Here is a 20,518-nt window from a genome sequence, read left to right as displayed (position 1 = left end):
ATTTTTATACCTCCTTCTATGGTTCATATTTTGTTACACTTTTTTTTTTTACTGTGTTAGCTGATGCATCTTGTTTATTGCGCTATCCCCTTTGCTGCTGTACACTGCACATTTCCCCACTGCGGGACTAATAAAGGAATATCTTATCTTATCTTATCTTATCATCTGTGGCTGTTTGCCTTGTGATAATCACAAGAGAATGTCATAGTACAGTGCAGTATGGGTATTTTATAATTATGTATTTTATTTTAATGAGGTATTTTATATATATTTTATAATAATAACCAGTTGTTCCACTGGTTATTATTATTATTATTATTATTATTATGTAACTTATTATTTATACTATTCCTGTATTTTAAACACGTAATCATAGAACACATTTTTTAGCATTAATATTTACACTTTTATATATTGTAGTATACATATTTCTATTATATTTCTACAATATATAACAATAGTGTAAATAATATTAATGCTTAAAAATGGGGTCTATGATTAAGTGTTTAAAATGCAGGAATAGTATAAATAATAAGTGACAGTATAATACAGGATTAGTGCCAGAGTCATGAGTATTACACAGTTGAATTATTGCACTAGTTATTGTACTGTTAAGCCAGAATGGTGAAAACAGGTTTGGTTTCAGTTTAATGCAAATGTGGCTGTCAGGAAGCCCTCTGATGTGTCCTTGAGCAACACACTCAACGGCAACAGAGTCTGTTCTCTGTCTGACCTCTGACCTCTTAACGTGAAATGCTCCTTCAGCATTATTATCCGTCTGACTTTCAAAACCTTACATAGACAACCAGGATGCATAAGCAAGCCAGGTGTGCATTAAATATCATAAAAAAACAACACAAAGACACAACATCTGTATGTACATTCAAAACTTTATTATGGAATACAGTGTAGAAAGCGTTTTCCCAGTCAAATGCAAATGGCCTGCACAATATTACACAGTGGAAAACAAAACCAATATATAACCCACAGAAGAAAAAGATAGAAAGAAAATCCTGCTTCCTCTTCTACTCTACTGCCCTCTGTTGGGCTTCTAATGAGCTCACTCTGAAAACCAGGGACCCACCCCACCGCAGCCTCCATATGAACACCTCACAGATCTTCCTCGCCATATTAACAGAGTATTTCTTTTCGAGTCGAGATGGTGACGAACCTTTAACATGAGCGGACTGTGTGAAGATGAACGGGGGATTCTTATTTTTATCCCTGCTTCCACGTGACTCGGCTCTGAACGCCCTATCATCTGTATACAGACGACGGTGCCACTGAGGAGTCAAGTGTGCGTTGATGGCAGAGAGGTGAGCAGCATGCCTGGAAGGGAAAAGGGAGGCGAAGGAGGGAGGGTAAGGGAGGTGCTGCTGGGGGAGTGAAAATCCATTATATATACAGGCTGCCTGCCTGGCTGGCTATCCATCCGGAACTGCAAGTCATTTCCTCTCCACCTCGCCCTCCTTCCTTCTCCTCCTCCTCCTCTCAGCACTTGTTCTATCATCAAAATGATTACAAAAACCAAAAAATAGACGGCGTCGGCTTACAACTGACTGGACGAGACTGAAAATGACAAAACACATACACGCAGAGATAATCCTAACCCATCCCCCATGCCGGATTCTTCCCATTTTTCCCGCTCCCTGTAACCTTCACACCCACAACATGCCCTTTTAAAAAAAAAAAAAAAAAACATGAATTCAACAAAACATTATAAGGGGGGTGATTTCTGAGAGCCCCTGTGCATTAGGATTTTCAACACAATATATTTCAGTGAATAATATACAAACAGAGATGAAGCCAGCCCCCCTCCTGCTTCAGGAATAAAAAAAGAAAGAAAAAGAAAAAGAGGAACACACTTAAATTCCAAAATCACAGATCTCTTTTAAATGTGTATTTTACATGATATCAAAGCAGAGCCCGTTCTTCTAGATTTATATATATTTTTCATCGTTTGAAGTCACGTGATCACGAGAAGATACTAAATGTACAATCTTGCTAGAATGACAATCTATACGTGAGAAAGGATCGAGAGAGAGAGAGAGAGAGAGAGCAGCGTTTTTTTTTCTTTTTTCAAAATCCTGTTGTCATTGTTGTCATGCACTACATAGGAACAGCTAAGACTTCAGCATTACTTCAGTAACATTACACGCAATTTAAAAAAAGGACTTTACATCTTGGTTTTTTTCTTCGTTTTCACTCTTTTTTTTTGAAAAACAAAACTGGAAACGAAAAAGAGAAAAAAAAAAAGAAAGAATCTAAAATAAAAAAACAGCTCATTCAGAATACATAATTACTACCGTCGTCATCAACATATTCATCATCATCAGCATCTCCAGATATCCTTAAGAGCCTTGTGTGACTTAACACAGCCCAGCTGTCGTAAGAATGCGCAAAGAAAAGAGGATGAAGGGAGGGATGGAGGAAGAGGAGGAGGAGGAGGAAGGGATACTCCAGTGTGGACTGTAGTGAGTGCAGTAGTGGTGCAGTTGGTGGGCTTCATTTAGAAAAATCATGCCGCTTGATTTAAGCCTTTAATTCATTAAATAATCATTACAAAGAATATAATCGAAACAAATGATTTGAAATGATGATTCTGCAGCCAATTTTTGTAAACAAGGCCCAGGGTCAGCGCGCCTAAAATCCCACTGATCAGTGGTCAGATTTGCCTACACAAGTCCACACCTAAAACCGCCAAAAAATAACTATTCACTGGCCCTGAATCAGTGTGGAGAGAAAGCGCTTCTTTCCCCAAAGGAGTGGGTTTGTTTCGATGCACTGGGCGGGGCCTTTTTTTCCTCCATACATCAGCAGGCCCAGACGGAGCGACATATAAAAACGCCTCTCTTTAATTAAAAGGCGTCTCGCTCCGATAAAGTGAACAAACGTGGTGCAAACTGGCTCGGCCGCGGCGTCCGCCCAGGCAGAAATGAAAGCAAACCCCTGGCTACAGTCGCTCCGTATGTATGCTCGTAACTGACTATTTCAGTCACTCGATGATGATCTAAGCCACGCTGCCTTTTGGAGACGTGGGACTAGTCGCAGGGGTGGGGTAGGGAGGGGAGGAGAGGGGAGGGAAGGGAGGTGCTTGATGTGTGGGAGGAGATGTTTGTGTGTTTTATGTGTGTCTGTGTACACTCTCTCTCAGTTCTGCATCTGCTCAAAGAACTTGTAGGTCGGGTTCTCGTAGCCGTTCTGCTGCATCTTGGACAGGTGGCGCTCCTCGGGGGTGACGGCGGCGTCCACCTGGAGGGGAGCCAGAGAGAGGGCGGGGGGGGAGGTTACACACAGACATATGGTCTACATACATCTACATTTAAAGACCTTTTTTCTTTGTTCCTACACATACTTGCCAACCTTGAGACCTCAAAAATAGACTTTTAAAGACTGAAATAGCAAAATAGCATTTTAGATGTGAAATACTTTTAATTTTACTTTTAATTCTCAGGAAAGAATACAGAATAATTCACCCCTTTGGCATGTGAATCTCTGTATTCATCACCATCAATTCATTCATTCATTTTTCGCCCCTACTTGAGTATTTCTTTCTCTTAGTACTCTCCATTTCTCTCTCCGTCTGTCACTCACTGAAGGCCCATTCAGACACAACATGACAACGACACCACTGCCCTCCGAAACCCGTTATTTCCAACGGCTTGTGCCATTTTAACACTAATACAGTTTTTATGGTATAAAGAGAATCTGATGATGCTGAAGACACTTCATCGTGGATGACACCTTCTCAGTTTGTAGTCACCACTGCACTGAATCACAACAAGACCAGCCAGGAAAGCTGAGGTGAACTGGAACACTGATTCACAGTTTGTCACGTTCACAATGAAAATGAGCCGGTCAGATTTCAACAAATATGAGCATCAGTCCAAATTAGGAGGGGCCGCTCGTATCCCTCAAACGCCATGAAAAACACTCTGCTGCTTGTACGATCAATTTATTTTTAAGAAATTCTGAATTTTATATTTTAGAAAACAGAATAAGGGGCGCTAGTCTAGAAACATGAAATGTTTTTCCATACTCGCTTTTCTTTTTTCCAGACTTATCCAGACCTGGAAACTATTAAAAATCAAATTCCATACTTTTCCATATTGTGTAGGAACCCCGTTTTTAATAATGAATAATTGGTGAAAATAAAGAAACAAAGCTGCCACACAACTACAGCGTTTTTTTAATTAAACTGCTAATGAAAGTTCTTCAGTGATAAATGAGGATAATTAGAAAAAAGAAAGCAGGAAATTAATTGGCAACTGCCGTTAATCCAATTATAGTGAGCAGAGTGTACAGCCCCATCCCAACTCTACATTTTGAAGACTTTAACACCACCTATATACCCGATACATGCATCTACATACACACTCAATGCTGAACAACAGCTTGCGCTCACACGTGCATCACCCCCACACGCTGTATAGAACAGCTTGCACACGCACTCGCACAAACACGCAGGTCAGCCGTTTCTCACCTCGATGACTCCGTGGTGGATGGAGGTGTACTGCTTCTTCCTCAGCATCACCAAGGTTATGACGATCACGGTCGCTATGACGACGCCTCCGACCATCAGGCCGATGATGGCGCCCTTGTTGGAGCCCACGTCCTCTGCGAAGAAGACCTGCGGGGGAATCGAAGGACAGACAGTTCCGTCAGGTGACCCCGTCAGTCACAGTCAGCGTGATGGTTTTAATATAGTGAGAAAAGCACACCGAGGACTCTCATTGTGCACCGTGGAAATGTTATTGTGTGCTTTGTGACACTGCTGAGTAATGAGTGTAGTTTCAGCACAGCACGACTGAGAGTTAATTGTGCTTTGAAATGGTACGCATATTACTTCTCCCAGGGACACAGCGAGCTCTCGTAGCTGCTGCTACTTTCATTCTGTGTTTGAATACCACTGAAGGAGAAGAATACCTGTGATGGTCCTAGTTACAGCCCATTTACTCCCATTTTCATCAACCCAAATCATTTTTGCAGTGCAATCTGTGTATAATTACATGTCCTCATGTGGATCTGTTTTTGTAATTTTTAAAATAGTGTCATCACAGAGTCAAATTTATCTTGAAAATGACTGCTGGGGAACAAAGACGCAACACAATTTTAGACTTTTTTTGGAGGTGCTCAAGCACACATGAATTTCATCCCAGCACCCCTAAAAAATAATTATCTCTGAGACCCGCAGCCAACATTACTGTCTTTTATCATATGAAACTGAGGAATCCTTTGGTATCAACCATGTCATGCTAGCTTGTCAGGAAGGAGGCTAAATAACGCTCCAAAGTTAGGCTAAATTTTGGCGAGGAAAAACTGGCGTGGTAATTTTCAAAGGGGTCCGCATCGTAGCCATGTCATACAGTGAAATCATTTTTTTTTAAAGTTGACGTCACTGTATTAAATGACCTGTGGTGACCTCTAGGATAATCACAGCCTCATGAAACTTTACAGCTACGAACTACAGACCTAGAGCATTCAGAGGATGGGTGACTTTCCTAGCTAGATTGACAATAATGGGGTTTCTGAGCAGTTTACACAACAGAAGCGCTCGCCATCGTATCTCTGAAAAATGCAATTCTTGCAGAAATCTCCAAATGTCAAACCTTTTTGATACCATATCACAGCATGGCTATTTCTATGGTGTTCCTCAAGGTCTTGGTGGCTTAATGTGGTATTTTGGAGGGATTATTGATAATTTTTATCAATTCTCAAGTGGTAAACAATTGTTAAATTTAGCACCAAATCTGTGTAACTAATGGTATCAACCCAAAAAGAGCATGGGGATGGCCATCATATAACATATATCATAATGTTCTTAGCCCTTATACACTATTATCCATTCATTCATGTTTATTTCTGATTTAGGACTAGAACACCTCGACACTTCACAGTGCTGAGCTCCATCTCAAATTAATCTTCAGGTTCCCAGCTTTCAGATGACGTGTGACCTGCTAGCGCCTGAATTTTGTATTTTCCTTTACGTAAATAAACACATTTCCACCATAACTCGAAGCAGAAAAAGGCAGAAATTGGTGCATAAAAAATCTCCCAGAATGCAGGAAATGAAGCGCTCAAAATAAAGTCTGATCCCAGAGCAACGAACGCCCCGAGAGCAACACATAAGAGTAAACATGGATATTACACTTGGCTGTAACTTGTATTTGAGGTTGGTGGAGACTTTCATTTTGGCTGGCAGATGATTTACAGAAAGCAGAGCACAGCATTGATGCAGTATGACTCAGCTCCAACACAATGCTAAGACACGTGATTTAAAAAACAAATTGAAGGCTTCAGCTTCTCTGTCAGATTACGCCGCTCTGTGGAACTCATGCAGAAAAATAAATGGCATCTTCTGAAGGGAGGAAAACAACTCAACCTGTGCCGACGCCAGCAGGGATAATGGGACGGAAGCCTTCACAATGCCACTAAACTGCAGATAATCTCGACACAAACACATCTTGACATCGCAACGCTGCTACCCCTGCTTGTGTCAAACATCTGCAGCGAGTGGGGGGACTCGATTCCAGGCTCCTCCAGATTAATCCTGCGGAACGCCGATTGTGGTTTACGGTGAATATCAAATTAAGGAGTCGACTCGAGGAGGCATCCTCACACACAAACGGGCTGCTCATTGTGAATGCAAGAAATGTGATATGTAATAAAATGCAGGGATTAAGAGATTAAAGCCGTTCGGTGAGAGGAATAAGGTACGCGGATTTGGATTTGACTGAGGATGTATTTGTGCTGGTATTACAATATTGGATGAGATTAATGAATGAATGCAGAACTGGGTTAGTGATGTTTAAGCACCTGTGGTTGACCAGAAAAGTACCTACACATATAAACTTGATCAGAGGACAGTGGGTTTTTAGAGAAGAGCAAAGTGTGACGCACGCATTATCGCGGTTGTCTCCATGGACACCTGTCTCCATGGCGACAACCTTGGGTGTTTACCATGAGGACAAAGCGGAGACATGGCCCTGACTGCGTGTGTGCGTATGGAAAAGAGAGGGCAGAGTGCAAGCTTGCATGTGTAAAGCAAATGCATTGTCATGTGTGCTATTTCTCTATGTTTATTAATGAGGTGGTGAATATGAAATGCACTGCTTGTGTCAAGAGTGTGTTTGTTTACCAGTTTCTGGTGGTGGACTTCATATTCGGTGCTCTGTCTGTCCTCTGTCTCCATCCGCAGCTCAGGAATAGCTTCCATCTTCATTCCAGTCACTGGCGAGGGAAAGGAACGGTACTATTATCTATTATGGATGCTGACACTCCGGCACTTACACACACACACACTCGCTGAGATCAAACTCGCTCGGTATAGCAGGACGGACAGCAGAGTGTTGAATGTAACGGTGGCATGACTTGAATATAGCGCGTATATAGGACAGCATAGAGAGCATACGGTGCTACACGTAGACCCTGCAGCTGCATTACAAATCTCCTAACAGCCACAGCTGGCGCCTTAATGGAGGTCAAGTGGAGTTGTCTGTGTGCAAATAATGTCTGAGAGATATTTTATTAGTCTGGATGCTATTTTAACAAAACATCACTGTTAAAGCTAACATGCAACTTTAGTCAGTAGTTTACAATAGATATGCTTATATATGTTCCAATGACAATGATTTTCAGCAAAGCAGATATGATTTATTTATTTAGGGTTGATAAGTTACTAATGGTTTGATTAATAAATAATTTACCAATGCTTTCTAAAGCAGTTATGAGAATCTATTAAAGGTGCAGTGTGCAGGATCGGGCGGCCTCTAGTGGTGAGGTTGCAGATTGCAACCAACTGAAACTCCTTATACACTAAAGAAAACATACTTAACATCATACTCCATTTCTGCCAATAGATCCCGCTAAATTCAACACATTGTTCCTTTAAGAAAATGTGAAAAACACATTTTGCTAGTGAGTTGTTTGTTAAGAAAATGCTAATAAGTCACTGATTAGAGGAAAATAAGCCATCAATTCTGGAGTTACACTTGCTTGCATACTTATGAATTCCTCACTTTATTATAAGCCATTGGCTTAAGTTAGTAAGCAATTATGAAAGTAATTGATTTTTGATTGATTTTAAGCAATCTGAAAACAGACGTTCTTATTTATAAGCATCAGGGAACAAGTTGTTCATAAGAAAGTGTCTATAAACACTGTTAGAGTAAGCAAAGATGAATCGATTAGTTGTCGAATATTAAATTAATCTCAAAATATTCTGATAGTCGATTAATCGTTTTTAGAATAAAATAGTCAAAATTCTGATTCCAGCTTCTTAAATGTGAATATGTTCTGGTTTCTTTACTCCTCTATGACAGTAAACTGAATATCTTTGAGTTGTGGACGAAACAAGACATTTGAGGACGTCATCGTGGGCTTTGGGAAAAAACTGATCCACATTTTATAGACCAAATAACTAATCGATTAATCGAGAAAAGATGAATCAACAATGAAAATAATCGTTAGTTGCAGCCCTAGTAGTCAACAGAATAATATCTGTAGCTTAAACCCTATCCAATACAAATAATATCGGGTAACCTTTTTAACAATAGCACAAACCTGGCCGTGTGGGAATGCCTCTGTCAAGATTGGGGCGAGAGTCCACTGGCTCAACTAGAGAGAGAGAGAAAATACATTTTGATATTAATTTTGTAGCACAAAAAAATGTGTATAAATAGAAAAATATTTTTTTTTTCATGCTACACAGTCCTACAAAGCCAAAAGTGGGCTTTTATAGCATTTATGGGTGTCATTTCTATCAACTTTGATCCAAAAGGTAGTGAAATGTAATCAGTAAGTACCCTGGTTCTCGGTGTTGGGCTGGTTGAAGCTCTCAGGGTGGATGAAGCCGATACTCCCCAGGCCGAGTGTGTCCTCCTGGGGCAGCAGGTCGGTCTGGCTGTCTCCCATGTCCTGATCGGGCATCAGGGCGTCGTTGCCGTAGCTCACCCTCACGTCGGTCTGCAGGTTGGCCAGCTGCTGGGCCATCTCCGCCTGCTCCCTCTGCAGAAGCTCTGGATGGAGGAGGACAGGAAGGAACGAAGGGGTCAGAGGAGACAGGTAACGGAAGTAGAAAGAGGAAAGGAAGGGAGGTTCCCTTCCACTATGATCAAACTCTTGTTTTCAGTTTTAACATAAAATGCTCTCTATGATGAAAATATGATAAAAGAAGGAATCATTTCATTGTTAATTACAATTAAAAGAAAATCTGCTTTAAGAAAATATTTCAATGACCCACACAACTGTCCCTCTATCAGAAGGGACAGACAGCCTTCAAGACATGTTACAGAACCTGGTGTTTTTCTTCTGTGTACGTTTGTTCCTGTGTGTGTTTTGCCGGGCAGCACAGACTGTGACGGTCTCCGAGACAGAGACACAGATGGCTGCGTGACGCACGCAACTCCAATAAACCCAAAAACCCACAGAAACCTAGCGAATGCAGGGGCGGCAGGGCGGGAGGGTGGGAGGTTTGAAGGGGATTTATCTTCCCAGCAAACAGTTTCATTTGACTCTGAACAGAAGAATTAGGCCAAATCGCTCCAATGCCCTTATCAACAATTGCATTTTTTTCGAGGCTGGAATTTGGAGCATTCAATCTCTCTGTTACATGTAGCACAATCAGAACAGCGTGTCTTCTACTGTATCGTTCTCATGCCAAGGTCAGCAGTCACACACTTAGTTTGTACTATAAATTGGATTCTATTTTTGCACTCATTTTAAGTCACAAATAGTACCAGATAAATGTAATGTTTTAGTGGAAACAAATGTGTCTTAAATGTTAAAATTCACCCAAAAACTCACCAACTTGGTCCTGGATGTCGTCGGCCACACCGGGCACCTTGTAGAGAAGTCCCAGAGACTGGTTCATACGCTCCTCAATAACACGCAGGTGGGTCAAAACCTTTTATAAACACATGCACATAGGTACTTATAAAACAGATTCTTCAGGAAAACGAAACGTGGCAATATGACTTCGTTTACAAGTGAAATCCTGATGCTACCTGAGGTCTGATCTGCGCAGCCTTCTTGGGATCCACCATGCGGACGTGTTCGAAGTGTTTGAGGGTGTGCTGCCTGTCCTTCTGCTCGGCACGCACGTACTTCTTCAGCAGGCTGAAGACGTGGCGAGGCTGCGAAAGACGAAGGTGACAGATGGTTAAGAGCAGAGGAAGGACAGAGTGATGTGTTCATACGCAGTCTGGGTCGGGGAACACATCTTCGTACTTGCAACGAAAAGCAAACTACGGCTAGAATTTGTTAAAACACGACGTTGATGCAAATCAGACAGTAACATAAAATGTACAACTTTATTCTGCATATCAGAAGATTAGGTTAATCAAACCTGAGACATTGATCAAATTGCCAATGTTACAGGTTTAGCCTTTAAACAGTGGTGGGCTGTCTGAGGGGCAGGGGCAAAAAATAGAAACAGAGCAAGAAATATCCTGATGAATAGCCGAGTATCCTAAAAAAGCAACAAGGATTGTGTATATACCCTGGGTGGGTCCTGCTGCAGCGCGGTCAGGTAGCTCTCCAGCGCCAGGCGGCGACGGTCGTTAAGCAGAGCCTCCACCCGGGCCATGTGGGTCTCCACCAGCTGCTGCCGCTCGCTTGCCGCCTCCTGCTCCAACGCCTCCACCTTCTCCTGGAAACGCTGCACAAATTGCAACATATAGATGAAAACAGACACCTAAAAAAACGCTGGGCGGTTTTGTCCAGTATGTGCGTGTCTCACCTGGATGACAGCCTTCTTGTCGGCACGTGGAAGGTTCTTCGATTCCCTCTCGGCCTCCTCCCACTCTCTCATCACCTGCAAAAATGTTAATGGAACTTGTCACAGGTTGTCTTTTCTAGCACAGGTTGATTTTACACTTGAGTGAAACATCTCTTTGTGGCGTGGATCTTTTCACGGCTGTCTGAGCAGAAGAGAATCTGACATTTTACACAGCTGTGAAAAGATACCATCTGGGCTGCAGGGGGGTGAATATCAGATCCTTCTGGTGAGTAATCCTTTCAGATTGAGTTGAAATGAGGGAGTTTCTGCTTTTTCAGTCACAGGGAAATTTATGTACGTTAGGTCAGAGTGCAGTGTGATGAAGAACAGCAGAAAACAACAGTTTCTGTTCTCTTTTTTGGTGAGTTTCACCCTCTGACTCACTACTGGGTGGATTCCTTAGTTCAGTCCAGGCCTTTACCAAAAGACGTGACCTAACAGTATCTGTGAAGTCAACTGTGTGGAATCAGATGATGCTACGCCCGTAGCTACCCACGCAAAACAAACAGAGCTATCTAGAGCGGTGCACAAACTCGCTTTTAGAGCCACAAGGTTGTTCTCATATGAAAGCTGTGACATTGCTGTGGACCATCTGGCTCTCCGCCGGAGCCGCTTGATTAAAGAATACAATTAAAGTTGAATTGGCTCGGTCGGCTTTACCCGGGAGGGATTAAAAAAACCCACCTATTTGTTTTTACTTGACACACCTTTTCTGCTTCCATTTTTCTAATCAGAGAAACATCTTTGCCCTCTCTCTGTTTCTCCCTGCTGAGCTACCATTACTCATTCATGTGTGTGCAGCGATCAGCTTTCAGTCTACTGGACTAAAAAAACCTTCCTCTACCGTCTCCGTCGGTACCTGGGACATCCTCTCGCGGTGCTTGGCCTCCAGGCTCTCTTTGGCCTTCTGGAAGTGGGCGTGCTCATTTTCATCAGCAGGCGTCTCCAGGTAGTGGTCCACGGCGTCGGGGGAGCTGGGCGTGGCTGTGGGTACTGCGTGACATGGAAGCAGAGGGAGAAAAAGAGGAGGCGAGAGGGTGAAAAGGCTTTCAGAAAAGCATCTTTTTACTGCACACTTTTATTTGGTTGATCTGGGGAACACAAAACACAGAGCTTGGGTTGGGTTAATAGGGTTAGTGTGAGATCAGGAGAGAAAGAAAATAAGATAGTAGCTGTAGCTGCGAGCTCCAAAACAGTCTCAGATGACCCGTAGTCTTTTGTAGAGGAGAGACAAAGCCCCACTCTCATTTATATAACTTCATTCAGAGCGGGATACGGCTCTCAAGCCAAAACACTGATGCTGGAATTTATCCTGCAGGCTCAAAAGCACGGACTGAATCTTAGGTACCGGCAAGAAATAGAAATGGACCACATATTGCGCGAAACCTGGTTTTAATCAGTGGAAAAGTTGATTAACTCGCACAAGTGTGCTATAAAAAGTAGTTGGTGTGGGAATCTGCGTGTGTGTGTGTGAATGCGTGAAGGTCGCACGTCATGTGAAATTGGTTGTGTCTGATGAGAGCGCATGACTGCACACAAGACACAAAAACAACTTTGACCTGAGCTGAGTGTTTTGTTAGCCTCTGCTCTTAGAAATCACTTAAAGGGTCAGTTCACCCAAATCACGGTTTCTCCCTTAACTCTAGTGGTATGATGCAGATAGTTTTATTTAGAGATGTCTGCCTCCACCCCAACACAATGGACGGGGATGGAAATGAGTTTGTGGTGCACTCGGCGATGAAAAATGACATTTGAAATATTCAACAGCAACATTTGCTTGTTGTGTCCTGTGTTTCTCTGGATAATCCACAGAACACGGTTTTTCATTTGGACTATTTCGTTGGTGGAAAGTAGTTCTAATGAAAACTGAGGTAAGTAATGAGGTATAAAATGAATGAACTGACCCCTTAACTACTGCACACTGTACTTAAAGTGGTAATTCCTTGTTTAGAGATTCATATTCCTTTTTTTAATAATTGCTGTTAAGCATTCACTGCTGTGTTGTTTCTAGCAGGGCTGTCAACCCATTCAAATATTTAATTGCGATTAATTGCATGATGGTCCATAGTTAATCGTGATTAATCTCAAATGAATCACATTTTTTTAACTGTTCAAAATGTACCTTAAAGGGAGATTTGTCACTATTTAACACTCAACGTGGGAGTGGGCAAATATGCTGCTTTATGCAAATGTATGTCTATATTTATTACTGGAAATCAATTAACAACACAAAACAATGACAAATATTGTCCAGAAACCCTCACAGGTACTGCATTTAGCATAAAGAAATATCCATCCTAATATGCCTGTCTCTTTAAGGACCCCTCCCAAAAAAGCCCAATCTGCTCTGATCGACTTTGCAAGAAAAATATTGAGATACTCAGATTGATGAAGGGAGGGCGATATATTCCAATGAGCCTGCATGTGACATAGGAAGGGGAGCCAAATCTGAGGGGCTTGTTGAATCACATGTTTCCTAATCTCGGCAGCCTACAAAAGACTGACTGGATTGTCTTATTTCACAGTTCGTTGGTTGGTAGGCACTCCAGATACCCAAATGTATGTGAACAAGCACTGAAAAGTGAGCTTTTCATCATATGTCCCCTTTATTCCTGTAGGGAACAGTGAAAGACTGAACAAGGGAATCATTTTGGGCACAGCCTGGGGTTTTTGTACGCAAACCGCTCTTGTTGTTGACCAAAATATGCATTTTAGGAAGAGTGAAAGCTTTCATTAACTGTACTACTGTAGAACAAACGCTCATAGAGAACAAAGACAAAGAAGGATTATTACGGTAATTATCATACGCGTTGTTTTTTACAAAAAAAAAAACATTTGACAAAATACCAGTTGCACTGAGACCGACTGTGAATGTTAATTGACCACACATGCAAGCGCAAAGTGTGTGCGTTTTGTGGGTTTTATTTGTGTTGCCACGGGGGATATAAGACACTGCAGCACTCTCTCGCCTCCACTATACTCAGCAGAGCAGAAATCCCACACCACATGCTCACACACTTTCACACCTAAACACACACACAGTGGATAAAATTAGATCAAAATATAGGGAGATGGAGATAGCATGGCTCCATTTTGCTGCAGGGCAGATCATGCACTTCCTGGCTGAGACGTGCGCGTTCGCACACATTCGCGGACGTATCAAGCAAGGTCACTGAACCTTACACAACACTGAAATCAGAATCAGAGCCAAACACTTAAACCGCCTTCCGCTCCCATCTATTACACACACACAGTCTCCTGCCAGATGAAAAATAGGTTGGCAATCCAACACTGAGCAACTATTTGAAATCCAATCAGCTCACTTTGTGACTGAATGATCACGCCTAGCTCAACAGGAAGTAGCGAGAAATACCCTTTCTATTAAAGCCTTCATCATTAAGGAATTCAAATAGCCAAATATAGTAACAAGGTGTAAAAACCATCAAGCAATCCTCCTCATTTTCAGCGCCGCCGCTGATAATCAATCACCACAATGCGATGTGGAAGGCAGGTATGCTCTGAGTAATGATGCATTGATGAGTTTCTCTACTTACCGCTATACCTCGGATACATTTCACATTTTCAAAATTGCAGCAGGGGTAATTTGACGTCCGATTTAAGTGAACGTAATGAATTAACCAGGGCCTATATTTCCTCAGTGGCGAGGATGGAATAATGTAAGCAAGTCTGCAACGCGTCAGGGATTTAAAGGATAATGTGCAGCGAGGGGGGGTTTATTGCTAAATAATCCCCGCCTGGATGATTTTACAGCTTATATTCATGTTAAAAGAATACATAAGATGATTCCCATGAAACGGGTGTAATCATAGAAATTACAGTGGATACTCTTTAGGGCGACAACACGGCGAGAAAAATCTAGAGAATGTCATTCAGCGTCTCGAGCAAATTGTCCATGAAAATGAATCCTAAGCGTTGTTGTTAGGAGCATACAGCTTTCGGCGCCGTGTTTCACTACTTTATTCTAATAGAAATCAATCAATTCAACTTTATTTTGAAATACCTCTTCCCTGAGGATTCAGGGAAGCCGTGTAGTGATACGAGGTTTCTTTTTATCATTATGGCTTTAACCTCTTTTACTGCACTGCCTTGAAAAACTTCATAAAATGCTGTGGTGGTCTTTTTTTCTGAATTGTTTCTAGAAGACGAGGCTTTAACGATACTAAAACAACACTCCAAGTGTATTTTGTCAAAGCAATGTTTGGCAATGATTTCAATATTTTAGAAATCAAAGCACGAGAAATTGTATTTTTACAAATATTTTTGTTTTTATATTGAATGTACATACTTGACTTTGGATTCTTTTTTGTTATCTTATTTACATTGTTATTGATCTTATTTGTTATTATCTACTTGATCATATTTCATTATTATAATAAAACTACTCCATTTGGAGTCAAAATTATACAGTTTAGTTGTTTGTTATTGATTTTATACTGTGCACAATGGTAGAATGTGATGATGCACAGGGTAAATGTCATGGCCAAAGGCTCCATTGTGTGCACATAGCCTCCTGTAGTGGATATCAGTAGTATTTTATAACCCTTTCAAGAGGTAGAAAACACATTTGGCACACTTGAGGTATCCAAGTGTGCCAAATGGACAGTCCACCTGGTCCTATCCTGACTAAAACCTTTGTATAAACTATGTGCCTTGTGCTATTTATATCTGCTTTGGCACAGTTGTAGTCAAGGAGTTGCTGAATGAATTCAGTGGCATCTCTGTGCATGGTATCATTGCTGTAATGGTGTCATCCACTGTCTAATCTAGAAAACATTTTAGGCGAGGATAAAAATGAAAATGTTTCTTTTGGTTCATCGCAATTTACTCAGGCATAGTAACAGTCACAATGTTACTGACACTGGGGATGAATCCTCTGAGGTCTTACCTATCCATAGAGACCAAGATCATGCATATAGACCAGCTGTCAGTGTGTCAGTGTGCTGACTTGACTTTGACTTGCCCCAAAAACTGCATGTGATTATCATAAAGTGGGCATGTCTGTAAAGGGGAGACTCGTGGGTACCCATGGAACCCATTTTTATTCACATATCTTGAGGTCAGAGGTCAAGGGACCCCCTAGAAGAATTCCACCAACAAACTGAGTTGTGTGAAAGTAAAGTGAACAGACGATCAGGTTGGTCGCTTTAAGAATCCACACGGGATTAGTCTGTTTTTAGTGCAAACACATCCATTTGTCTGACAGACACACACAGAGAGACGGTGAGGAAGAGGTAAAGGGTTAGCCAGGAATGGAGCTGACGGGTAAGGAAACGTCTAGAAGAGAAGCACACCGGGCAAGAAACTTTAGAGCACCTGGCAGCTAGTGGACAGCGAGTAAAAGCGAGGGTTAGAGACAAAACCAAAGTCGAGGTTAGCTGCTGTCGGGCAGGACTTACTGACGCTGCTGCAGACAGACAGGCAGTACTCCTCTGAGTCAAAGTTATTCCTGTTGCCTCCGCAGCCGCCGTAGATAAACTGAGCACAGTGGCCCTCCTGGCGGTCAAAGTACCAGCGGGGCAGCATGGCCCGGCATGGACCAGTCTCTGCATTGGCCCAGCACACATCTTGGAAAACACACACACACTTGTAATCATTCACAAAGCAGTAAAAGGCCACAAGAGTCTCTTTAGCTCACCATAAATGCATCATCTTGTTGACTTTCTCTGAAAAGATCTCAAGTATGTTCATCTACGAAATACGCCACTTATATTCAAGGACAACACTTGATGGCACACACTGTACGGCAGCATGTGAAGAAAGCCAGGTTCAAGCACTATTAAAATGCTACTCGGAATTGAATTTAAGACCAATTTAACACTGAAATGAAGAAACAAAGCTGGAACATCCAGTTCTGATTTTAATGGAACGTAACTAATGAAAGCTCTCAGATGATGAACGAGCACAATAAGGAAAATGACAGCAGGAAATTAATTGGTGAGGAACATGATGTTCAATTGTGTTTAGCTAAGCATAAAAAATGGAGAGAGAAGCACGTTTTGTATGTTGTGCTACTAAGCTTGTTCCACATTAATCTAAATGCAAACCTGTCATTTGATTAAAGGGACAGTCCGCCCCAAAATCAAAAATAAATATTTTTCATTTTACCTACGAGAGGCTTGTGACAGCACGAGATGAAAACATTAATGATCTCGGCTGAGCTGTAACTTTAGCTAGATCAGCATCGGTTAGCTATAATCTATAAACACAAGCCTCTAGCAGGACAGGTAAGACTGTTATTAGACTGTTATCAGGTCATTAATCGCACAATATGTAATTTCTCTGTCGAATCGGGTGCTTTAAATGTAGGACATTTCCAAGGCTTTTAAAGGACCTCCTGATAATGAAAACAAAAACTATTTATAGCACAAGATGAGAACCAAAACTAGACACACGCGCCCACGTAAGAAATGCTGCTCACCCCTGACAACCTCCTCCACAGACTCGGTGGTAGTGGTGGTGGTCGTCATGGCAACGTTTGTGGTGGGCTCGTCGGCGTCATCGCTGTCGTCGAGCGTGTCGACGATGTCGTCGTCTCCATCCTCCTCGTCCTCCTCTTCATCCTCCGCCGCCTCCTTGTCCTCCTCTCCGTCTCCGTCCTGGTCGTTGTCAAGCGCGTCCTCTTCCTCCTCCTCTTCCTCGTCATTTTCCTCGGTTACCTCTTCCTCCTCTTCTTCCTCATCCTCCTGTACCACAGATGGTCTGGTTTCCTCTTGCTGCTCCGCTGGCTCTGGCTCCCGCACCATACTGGGAGGGTAGGAGGGATGGGGAGGAAAAGGGAGAGAAGGAAAGGAAGAAAAATGAACGTAAAGGGACATATGGAGAGCAATTGGGGGAAGGAAAGGTGATAGAGAAAGAGGGATGAGGACATAAGGAAGAAGGATGGATGTGAAGGTGGGAAGGACAAAGACTTTAAATTATAACCAACCTGCAGTTTGTTTTCAAGGAGAGACATTTATCCTCACGGCAATGTTGAAAATGAAAGTGGCAGTATCTCTGATCATCTGAGCGCTGATGTATTACTTTGCCGCTGCCTTGCCCTCATTTATCTGTGTATGTGTGTGTGTGTGTGTGTACCTGTTGTCAGAGTAATCAGTCTCCGCTCCACCCCACCAGACATCGGAATCATCAGCGTCCTGCTCGGTGCTGTCGGCGTCACGCTCCGCCTCGGCGGGACAGCACACAAACTCCACTCCTCGGAAGCGGTCGATGCCGCACGGCAACAGCATCCCGTAGTCGTGGAGGTTCATGGTGCGGTCTCCACAGGACTACACGGGGCAAGATAGATCAGTAACAGCTCCTGCTAGTTGTTATACAGTAGTGTATGTGTGTGCGTACTCACCTCCTTGGCTACAGTGTGCCAGTGCAGGTGGCTCTCACACTGGTCCATGCGCTCCTGGTGCAGGAACTTGCACTTGTCAGGAACGAGCAGGGCGTCGCTCACAAACTCTCCCACTGCAGCAAAAAAAACAATATCCATATTTATAATTCATACACAATGGGCAGCCTCAGCCCCAGCCTTCTGACTGATTGAAGACACATTTCAACACTGATGACTCCCGTAAAGCATAGCTGACTCTTAACTCCTTTGTTGCTATGGTAACTATTGTCTTGCATTAACCAGAGGATTGATCTTTTCTGCTTTGTTTCTCCTGCTTTTGAAAACCACTTTCCAGAAATGCTTCCACACAAGCACTGAAAACTGTGAATCAGTAAAAAATTAGGGCTGTCAAAGTTAACGGGATAATAATGCATTATATATGCAAAATTAATTTTAACGCCACTAATTTCTTACTACTGGCATCACATGAAACTAGAAAATCTAAGGATCTATTGTCATACTAGTTTGCCGCAAAGGAGGTTAAATAACGCTCCAAACTTATGCTAAATTTTGGCGAGGAAAAACTGGCATGGCCATTTTCAAAGGGGTCCAAATTGACCGTGAGCATATTTTTTATGCTAAATGCAGTACCTGTGAGCGTTTCTGGACAATATTTGTAATTTTTCTGTGTTGTTAATTGATTTCCAATAATAAATATTCACATACATTTGCATAAAGCAGAATATTTGCCCACTCACATGTTGATAAGAGTATTAAATACTTGACAAATCTCCCTTTAAGGTTCATTTTGAACAGATGAAAAATGATTAATTTGTAATTAATCGCGATTAAATATGTTAATTGATTGACAGCCCTAGTAAAAATATATATACTGTATATATGGGACTCACCCAGGCAGCGGTAGGGCACCACAATGTGCATGTGACTGCGACACTGCTTGCGCCCCTTCTTGCACCAGTTCTGGATGCTGATTGGTTGGTTGGCCTCCACCACGTTGGTAATCTGAAGCTCCGGGTACACCTGCACACACAGCATTATATATTATAATGGCGTCATAACACGGCAAAGCTGCCTCTTCACTTCAACAGTTTTGTCATGAACACTGGTAGCTTTTATCCATCACTTATAGTTCCATCTGTCTACTCACACTTTCAGTTGTACCTGAATATTTTGACCAATTTCTACTGTCTTTGTTATCATATTCTGCTCCCTTACTATGAGGGGGTGGAAGTAACAAAGATTCATGGATAAAAATAGAGGCGTAAAACGGATATGAAATGAAAAATGGAGTGATAAATTATCAAGTGATTTGATTCATTTAAAATCGATTTGACTCATTGTCATGATATGATGACATTACATTCCTCATTCACAACACTAATCGTTTACAGTATGCAATTTTTGTTAGATCCGGCCTATCAAAAAAAAAAAAAGAAGTGTTTTTTTAATGACAAAAATTGCGTGCTGTAAATGTCAGTTGGGTGTTGTGAATGATAAATGGTTGGCATTATCAAATCAACACGGTTTCAAATAAAATGTCAATTGTTTATGAAATCAATTCACAATTTATCACTCTATTTTTCAATTCGCGTACATTTTCATCACTGCCATTATTAATTCGTAAGCATTTTCATCACTTCCCTTTTTCTTCAATTCATTTTTGTTACTTCCACCCTTGAGGCCACTTTTCTTAATTGATAAATGGCAATTTTGTCTCATGAATGATGAATGTAAGATGGTGAAAATGATGATGGCTCTGTTTTCATCATATCACAAATCTTGATAAGTTATCACTCCATTTTTCATTTCACATCCATTTTTACAACTCAAATTTTCAAGTCACATGCATTTTCATCACCTCCATTTGTATAAATTAATTTACTTCCACCCCCCCATACCTTACTTTAGGAAACGTGTTGTTTTCCGAGCATTACTGCTTTGCATTGCTGCAGTGTTCCCTGATGCGGTCTCTGCTTGGCAGACTCTGCTGTGTTTACCTCTATGTTCCTCTCAGCCGATGCATGACATCTGCCTCTGCATACTATTCTCAGTCGACATGTCATCCTCGCCAGATACATCACCCCCTCGTTCTTTATCACGACACCCCTTCTTCTCTCCTCTCCGAATTGCAGAGGGAAATAATAATAACTCCATAACCTTCTAGGTTTCTTGTCACTCTCACATTTGCAAGTCTAAAAATTCCAAAAGGTTCTCCGTATCTCTATTTTTCTTTTTGATATTTGAGGTTGGAAATGTTAAAACAATTTGAACTTGGGACCTGAGGCTGTTCGGTAAGCATTTGTTTGTTATCGCTGGATTTCTTATCAGTGGTAACAATGGAGAACTTATCTTCCTTTGAGCCGGTCTTACATGCTTTTCAG

General features: G+C 41.8%; 1 protein-coding gene across 7 annotated transcripts in view; it reads right to left on the bottom strand.

The window, feature by feature from the left end:
• Nucleotides 1–872: 872 nt before the first annotated feature.
• The window catches only part of appa (amyloid beta (A4) precursor protein a), a 37,861-nt gene continuing 18,215 nt past the window's right edge, over nt 873–20,518 (bottom strand). Inside the window, exons 3-17 of one of the 7 annotated variants that reach the window (XM_074627308.1) lie at nt 19,028–19,157; nt 18,138–18,250; nt 17,873–18,063; nt 17,217–17,542; nt 16,195–16,362; nt 11,622–11,770; nt 10,739–10,813; nt 10,499–10,657; nt 10,005–10,133; nt 9,805–9,904; nt 8,805–9,017; nt 8,563–8,616; nt 7,139–7,230; nt 4,484–4,630; nt 873–3,252 (exon numbers count right to left, since the gene is read on the bottom strand). In XM_074627308.1, coding sequence (XP_074483409.1) covers nt 3,151–3,252; nt 4,484–4,630; nt 7,139–7,230; nt 8,563–8,616; nt 8,805–9,017; nt 9,805–9,904; nt 10,005–10,133; nt 10,499–10,657; nt 10,739–10,813; nt 11,622–11,770; nt 16,195–16,362; nt 17,217–17,542; nt 17,873–18,063; nt 18,138–18,250; nt 19,028–19,157 — 2,148 coding nt within the window. In that variant the 3' untranslated portion in view covers nt 873–3,150. The remainder of the gene's footprint in view (nt 3,253–4,483; nt 4,631–7,138; nt 7,231–8,562; nt 8,617–8,804; nt 9,018–9,804; nt 9,905–10,004; nt 10,134–10,498; nt 10,658–10,738; nt 10,814–11,621; nt 11,771–16,194; nt 16,363–17,216; nt 17,543–17,872; nt 18,064–18,137; nt 18,251–19,027; nt 19,158–20,518) is intronic. The other 6 variants (XM_074627309.1, XM_074627310.1, XM_074627312.1 and 3 more) reach the window with 6 other exon arrangements.

The sequence above is a fragment of the Sebastes fasciatus genome, chromosome 24, assembly GCF_043250625.1.
Source record: "Sebastes fasciatus isolate fSebFas1 chromosome 24, fSebFas1.pri, whole genome shotgun sequence".
NCBI lineage: Eukaryota > Metazoa > Chordata > Actinopteri > Perciformes > Sebastidae > Sebastes > Sebastes fasciatus.
Note: the sequence above shows the minus strand (reverse complement) of the source record. Positions and strands in the feature narration are given on the sequence as shown.